This window comes from Parasteatoda tepidariorum, chromosome 2 (assembly GCF_043381705.1).
Source record: "Parasteatoda tepidariorum isolate YZ-2023 chromosome 2, CAS_Ptep_4.0, whole genome shotgun sequence".
NCBI lineage: Eukaryota > Metazoa > Arthropoda > Arachnida > Araneae > Theridiidae > Parasteatoda > Parasteatoda tepidariorum.
Window position 1 is genome coordinate 16,754,867 of NC_092205.1, and position 7,433 is coordinate 16,762,299.

The following is a 7,433-nucleotide window of genomic DNA, read 5'->3' on the forward strand; positions in this document are numbered from 1 at the left end:
AAATTTGAGGTCATTCCCTTGAACCTTTAGGATTAAATTCTGGAACGTGAAGATCCTTTTATGAGATCATAAGTTATTCAGGGTGATCTGTTTTTTATTTTGCCCACTGTATGCACATACAATTAAACATTCTTCTTTATTTTTTATAGGTATACGAATTGTAAGAAAGTTCCGTAACATCATACATTGTATCCAGAAACGTTTTAAATTTTAAACCGTTTCTATCTGATTCATGTAAAAGAAGTTTCTTAACGAATTATCGGACATATTTACACCAAATTATCTGTTAATCGATTCAGAATTTCGGTTTTGTATACAGTGCATTCATACATATTAACGTTCCGTTTCATTAATATAGATTGAAAGAAAATACGTATCAAAACTAACATTGCGCTTTTTCTAGCTGCAGGCCGGTTACATTAGCTTTCAAAGTCTTTGAAGCTAGCCAGGATGTGGAAAGGAATAATCCCATAATATTTTTGCATGGTATAGGAAGCTGTAAAGAAAATTGGAATGATATTCCACAGAAAGTAGCTGAAGCCACTCATAGAAGGGTATGTTGAATTTTAAATGTTAACAAAATTTAGAACTCATAATGTTTTCGGATGAAAATCTTCAAGTTAATAAAAAGTGCTCAATATGATGCTACGCCACTGTTTGAAATCTGAAATCGCATATACAGTCATTGAAATTAATTTATGTTGGGAAGTAAGTTTAGAAAGCAACAAGCGTGAAGCGCTAGTCTTTCACTTCCAAACTGCCTCCCTATACAATTGGACAGTTCCGTACAGAAAGGAAAAGTCTGCGTTGTTCCTGAAGCAAGTACAGCAGACAGAATTTATTTTTGATTTCAGGATTAAGAAATAAAAATAAAATATTACCTTTCTAATATTAAACGGATTTCTGCTGCTGTAAAGAACTGTGAGAATGTTCCTTTAGGAGGCAGTAAAGAATACTGGAATGATATTCCACAAAAAGTAGCTGAAGCCACTTAGGGTATGTTAAATTTTAATTGTTAACAAAATTTAGAACTTATAATGTTTTCTGCTGAAAATATTCAAGTTTATAATACAAAGTGCTCAATATGATGCTACACCACTATTTGTTATCATTCTGATATATGAAATTGCATATTTAATTAATGAAATTAATGTATGTTTGGAAGCAAAATTACAAAGTAACAAGCGTGAAACCCTAGGTCCCTCAATCCAAGCTGCATCCAAATATAGGGGCGGATGGTGCATAGCATATGCTGATGGAGAAAAGTAACTTATGCATGTCGGCGTTTTTCCTGTATAAGAAATCCGTTTTCGAGTTCAGAATTAAAAAATTGAAAATGAAATATTACCTTTCTAATAACAAAAAGGTTTTAAAAACATTTCGAGGTTGCTAAACATTTTGTAATAATTTTTTTTTATGTTCAAATATTTTTTAATCACTCTTTTGAAGTCTTGATATTTTTTTTATCTCTCGGTGGTCAAGAACATCCAACAACTTAAAATAGGAAATATGTCAGTATAGGGAATGTCCTTCAGGGGACTGATCGTAAAGATACGGTTCCCAGTAAGAAGCTGAAGTCAAGCATCACTGGCTGGGGTCAGTAAACGGCTGGATGACCATGTTGATCAGCCTGCGTAGGGACCGAAGGTTGCGTGGTATCGTTCCTCGTCAAACTGTTCTACCGTAAAGTACTCGATTCAGGCCGTCGCTGGTCGTCGGGCTACTAAAACGAGGAAGCCATCCCCTCTGCAGAGTATTAAAATTGTGATATCATGACTTCGGATCAACACCAGGGATTCCCAGACCATCGCCATGAGAGGTTCTAGAGCGCAGATGGCAATGGAATATTTCCTTTAAACATCAGTAATCAGAATTCACTAGAAAGAAACTGCAATATACTACCAGCACCATCGTAAACATCATTGTATCCCATATTTCCACTTTTCTAAACCTTGAAGAGAAAGGCGACGGTTTAAATTTCAAATGGAGGAAGATTGGAATTCATGGTTCAATATTGGACATTTTTGTTTAGTAATTTTGCATTCCCACAACTAAAACTCACAGAGTTGCTGTGGCTCAGTGGTTAGAGCGATCTCAGTGGTTATTTAATACGGCTACCCCCCTTTGAGTTCTTATTTTAAGGTGAAATGTTTTAGAGTACAATCATTGCTTTGAAAAATCTGCAATTTTGTTTTCGCATTTAAATTTAAATTTACCCAAGGGGGAAACACAAATTCAAGACTTATAACACACTACGCGTATGGGAATACTTCTAAAAAATTAAAATTAATTTTCAAACAAATTCATTGTATTTAATAGTGAAAAGAGCTCATAGTGTCTTGAAATTTGCAGGTATATACAGTAGATGCCAGAAACCATGGTGACAGTGACTGGAGTGATGAATTCAATTTGGATTTAAATGCAGTGGATCTCATACATTTTATAGAACAAATAGCCGCTGAGAAAGTCACAATTGTAGGACATAGTATGGGAGGGATAACAAGCATGAAGACAGCTTTAAAAATAGTAAGTATTACCCACTACAAAACTATCATATAGACTAAGACTAAGAAAGAGGCTTAGGAAATATATATATATATATATATATATATTTCCTAAGCCTCTTTCTTGACTGAAAGCATTGAAGTTGTTGGTACTTTTGTGCTAATGAAAGAAGATTATAAGTTATGTACTTTATGCATTCGAATTCATGTTTATGTCGACTCCCCCCCCCCTCACAAAATACTAATGTGGATGAAGTAATATACATAAATCTACAAAAAAGGAAGATTGCATAAAAAAAAATATGGAGAACAAAGTATTTATGAGCATCTACGTATTTTTTTTATTTAGATTTAATAAAAGAAATATTTATTAACTGTTTAAATCCGATATTTTGTTTCATTTAAAATTTGTTTCCTTTAGTAAAAAAAATATTAAGTACTTTAATATATTATACTTTTAAATATATTATGTTCATCTATTATACTTTTCATTATATATAATATACTTTTATTTACTATACTTTTCATTATAAATTTATATTAATATGAATTTTTATTCGAATGAAACAAGATAAAACACGACTTTAAAATTAATCACAGGTAGAGAAGCATTTCATTCATTCATGCTATAAGCGTAATCATCGTTCATTATACGTATAATAGTACAGAAATATGACAAGACTTTAAATTATAACTTCAGAATGACAGCTATTCAAATCTAATGTATCAAATAACAATTTTCTTTAAGAGTTGCAAGATGGTGCAGCGACCTGTTAGGCTAGGAATAACTTTTAGAAAAGTGTTATAAGGACATAATTGTGGATTTTTCTTTAGTATATTAGTACATAGACACATATCATTGATGAGATTATTAAAAGTTTCTCTTGTAAAGTACTGAAGTAATGCGTCAGCGATTCTAATAAAATGGGCAACAAAAAGTAAATTCGGTTTATCGTTCCATTCTTCTGAAAGTTAAAGGATGGCTCCGGATCTTCAGTTACCGAAAGAAAAGAAAATATGGAACATTTGTTTTAGCTTCTTCAATAGTTTTGACTGTTAAAAAAAAGCAACTCTCATTCGACAATCTCAAGAGTTATTAAATTATACTGTGAAACAAGTTATGCTACAAGAACGGTTGGATTACGGTGAAGGAGAGTTACTCCAACTAGGACTACAACCATACGCCTATTTTACTATCTAACAGTTTTATCATAAACAATCCGTGTTTAAATCTATATATATAAAATTGAATGTGTGTCTGTCTGTCCTCTATAGACTCCTAAACCATCCGACAGAAAGCTATGAAACTTGTCATACAGATAGTTCAAAGCACGAGGAAGGTTTCTGTCGACATTAGAACATTCTGCGACAAACCGTTCCAGCGATATCAGCGAAAGTCGAAATGGAATTTTCCGATTGGTTAAAAGTTAGCCATTATTTTAAATTTTGCTTTGCTTATTATTTTAAATTTTGCTAAAATTTCAGTTATCAAATATCTTGAAGATAACAACAGTGATATTTTCTATCTTATAGCTCTATTCTTTTAGAAGAGTAAATTACATATACTTTAATATTTAATTATAATTCGCGCAAGTTTCNGGCAAAAATTTGCCATACATGTATGGCAAAATTCTGCCATTCGTATATGGCAAAATTTTTGCCATAGGCAAAACCCCATAGGAATATCCTATGGCATTTTTTTATGGCAAACCTATGGTAAATTTTCCTAAGGGTAGTAATGGTGTTTGAAATTCAGCTTAGCAGTATGACGTAATGTAATATTTGCTAGATTCCTGCATCTGAGATTATTTGTATTATTGTTATAGTTTGTATTATTCGCGTGATATCATATTCTGTATTATTCCCACTTTACAATGACTGAAGATGGCAACTTCTATTATTATTTATAGGATGTAATACGTTTGTAAATTGTTTTTTAAGATGTCAAAGAACTTTTGCAATTATTAATACGAGAAAAATTTTAATATGTTTTGAAAATACGTTTTATTTAACCCCTCAATTATGCCACCAAAGCGAAGTGCCGTTGGTCGATCTACAAACCAAACGAAAAGGAGAAGAGAAAAATGAGCTTCAGAAGCAAGTGAGCAGAGACAAGCAAGGCAAGAAAGAGAGCGAGTTCACATTGCTCTTGCTCGAACATTAGAAACGAGTGAACAGAGGCAAGCAAGGCAGCAAAGGAATCGAATTCGCGGAAGACAGACAATACGAACGATATATACTGATTTGAATTTATGTGGTTTCAATTACAATCCCCTTTACAATTACAGTCTTCATCCAAGTGTAATTATTGGAAAAATGGATAAAAAGTGTACGTATTGTGGTGCTCTAAAATTTAAAAATGAAACACCAGGTATGTGCTGTGCAGGTGGAAAAGTAGAGTTACCAAACTTGCGTTCACCACCTGAACCATTACTAACTTTAGTATCAGGTGAAACAAGTCAATCAAAAAATTTTTTGAAAAATATACGCAAGTACAATTCATGCTTCCAAATGACATCGTTCGGAGCAACGAATATCGTTAGCGCAAATTTTATGCCAACATTTAAAGTGCAAGGGCAAATTTATCACCATGCTGGATCACTACTACCCTTGCCAAATGCTGATCACAAATATCTTCAGATATATTTTATGGGAAATACTGACGAACAAATCAACAGACGGTGTCAACTGAATATGAGTACTAAACGAGAGATTGTCGCTGAATTACAAAATTTGTTTGAACAACATAATGAATTAATTAAATTATTTAAAACCGCCATTGAACAAATGCCATCTGACGATTACAAAGTAATAATAAAGGCAGATAAAACACCTATTGGTCAACATCGAAGACAATTCAACGCGCCAACGATTGATGAAGTGGCAATTGTCATAGTTGGTGAAGAATTTACTTCTCGCGACATAATTCTTCATCGTAGAAATGGTGAAGTCCAGAAAGTATCAGAAACGCATCGTTCATATGATGCATTACAATATCCCATTCTATTTTGGCAAGGAGAGGATGGATATCATTTTAATATTAATATGAGAAATCCTACAACTAATGTGGACATTAACAAAAAGGTCAGTGCTATGCATTATTATGCATATCGAATGATGATTCGTGAGAATGCTGATAATCATATATTGAAATGAAGACAATTATTTCATCAATACATTGTTGACAAGTATGCAAAAATAAAAAAATGAAAGACTCCTCTACATACGACTAAATCAAGTTAAATTGCGTTCTGAAGAGTACATCCATTTACGTGACGCAGTTGTAAATGATGGCAATCTCAGTGAATGTGGGAAAATGGTCATTTTACCATCCACATATACAGGCAGCCCAAGACACATGCATGAATATGCACAAGATGCAATGACGTATGTTCGTGCTTATGGTCGTCCAGATTTTTTCATTACATTTATATGCAACCCAGCATGGGATGAAATAAAGGAGCTTTTATTAACTGGACAATCACCATCAGATTGTCATGATATTTCTGCACGTGTATTTAAACAAAAATTAAAATAGTTAATAGATTTTATTGTCAAACACCATGTATTTGGAGAGACGCGCTGTTGGATGTATTCCATTGAATGACAAAAAGAGGTTTACCACATGCGCATATTTTAATATGGATGATGGAAAAGATAACACCAAACAGAATTGATGAAATCATCTCTGCAGAAATACCAGACATTGAAATTAATAAGGACTTGCACGATATTGTCTCAAAAAATATGATTCACGGTCCATGTGGCTCCCTAAATAATAATTCACCATGCATGTCAGATGGAAAGTGCATAAAGCGGTATCCTAGAGATTTCCCTCCTGAAACTATTTCAGGCAATGATGGATATCCACTCTATCGACGACGATCTACCGAAGATGGTGTAAAATCCATTAAACTAAAAGTACTCAACAATACTATTGATGTTGATAACCGTTGGGTAGTACCATATTCTCCATTACTACCAAAAACGTATAACGCACACATAAATGTTGGGTACTGCAATTCAGTGAAAGCTATAAAATATATTTGCAAATATGTGAACAAAGGAAGCGATATGGCAGTGTATGCAGAGGAAAATACAACTGCCTCTAACGATGAAGTCACCCAATATCAACTGGGACGCTACATAAGTAGCAATGAGGCTGTATGGCGTATTTTATCATTTTCCATTCATGAGCGATATCCAACCGTTGTTCATTTAGCAGTACATCTTGAAAATGGACAGCGTGTGTATTTTACATCAGAAAATGCACAGAAATGTGTCACCATCGCCAACAACATTAACTGAATTTTTCGCATTATGTAGAAATGATACCTTTGAAAGGACGCTACTGTACTCTGAAGTACCAACTTATTTTACTTGGAGTACAACATCAAGAAAATTTCAGCGTCGTAAACAATTTAGAGCAGTACAAGGTCATCTAAATTTATATTCCACAGATGCATTGGGTCATCTGTACACTGTACATCCAAATAACGCAGAATGCTTTTACCTGAGAGTATTATTAATCAATGTTCGGGGACCAACATCTTTCCAAGAATTAAAAACAGTCAATGGCCGCGTGTGTGCTACATTTCGTGAGGCTTGCCAAAAATTAAGTCTCTTAGAAAACGATGCTCATTGGGATATTTCAATTGCTGATGATTCTAAAGGCCTGGTTTCTTAGGACAGGACGCCGTCAGCTGGAAATCAGCGCTAACCTCTGATTGGTCCATTTGTGAGTTTGATAGTATACGTCATCGAACGCTCATCTTGAACTACAATTGCCGTCCAACTCAACTGCAGTTGGATTACAACGTGACGTTAACCACAGAAGCAATGGCGGACAACATCCAACAGCACATTGAAATCAGCAAAGATTTTGATTTTGACATTAAACATAGCTTCTTCATTAAACATAGCACTCTT

The 7,433-nt window shown here is 33.9% G+C and overlaps 2 protein-coding genes across 5 annotated transcripts in view; both read left to right on the plus strand.

Annotated features, from left to right (window-relative positions):
- Positions 1–7,433, plus strand: part of LOC107455946 (sn-1-specific diacylglycerol lipase ABHD11) — a 54,939-nt gene that overhangs the window by 19,160 nt on the left and 28,346 nt on the right. The gene's annotated exons all lie outside the window — the stretch shown is intronic.
- Positions 404–7,433, plus strand: part of LOC122272758 (sn-1-specific diacylglycerol lipase ABHD11-like) — a gene marked incomplete at its 5' end in the record, with an annotated part of 18,659 nt that continues 11,629 nt past the window's right edge. Inside the window, 2 exon segments of the mRNA XM_043056742.2 lie at positions 404–554; positions 2,353–2,526. Coding sequence (XP_042912676.2) covers positions 404–554; positions 2,353–2,526 — 325 coding nt within the window.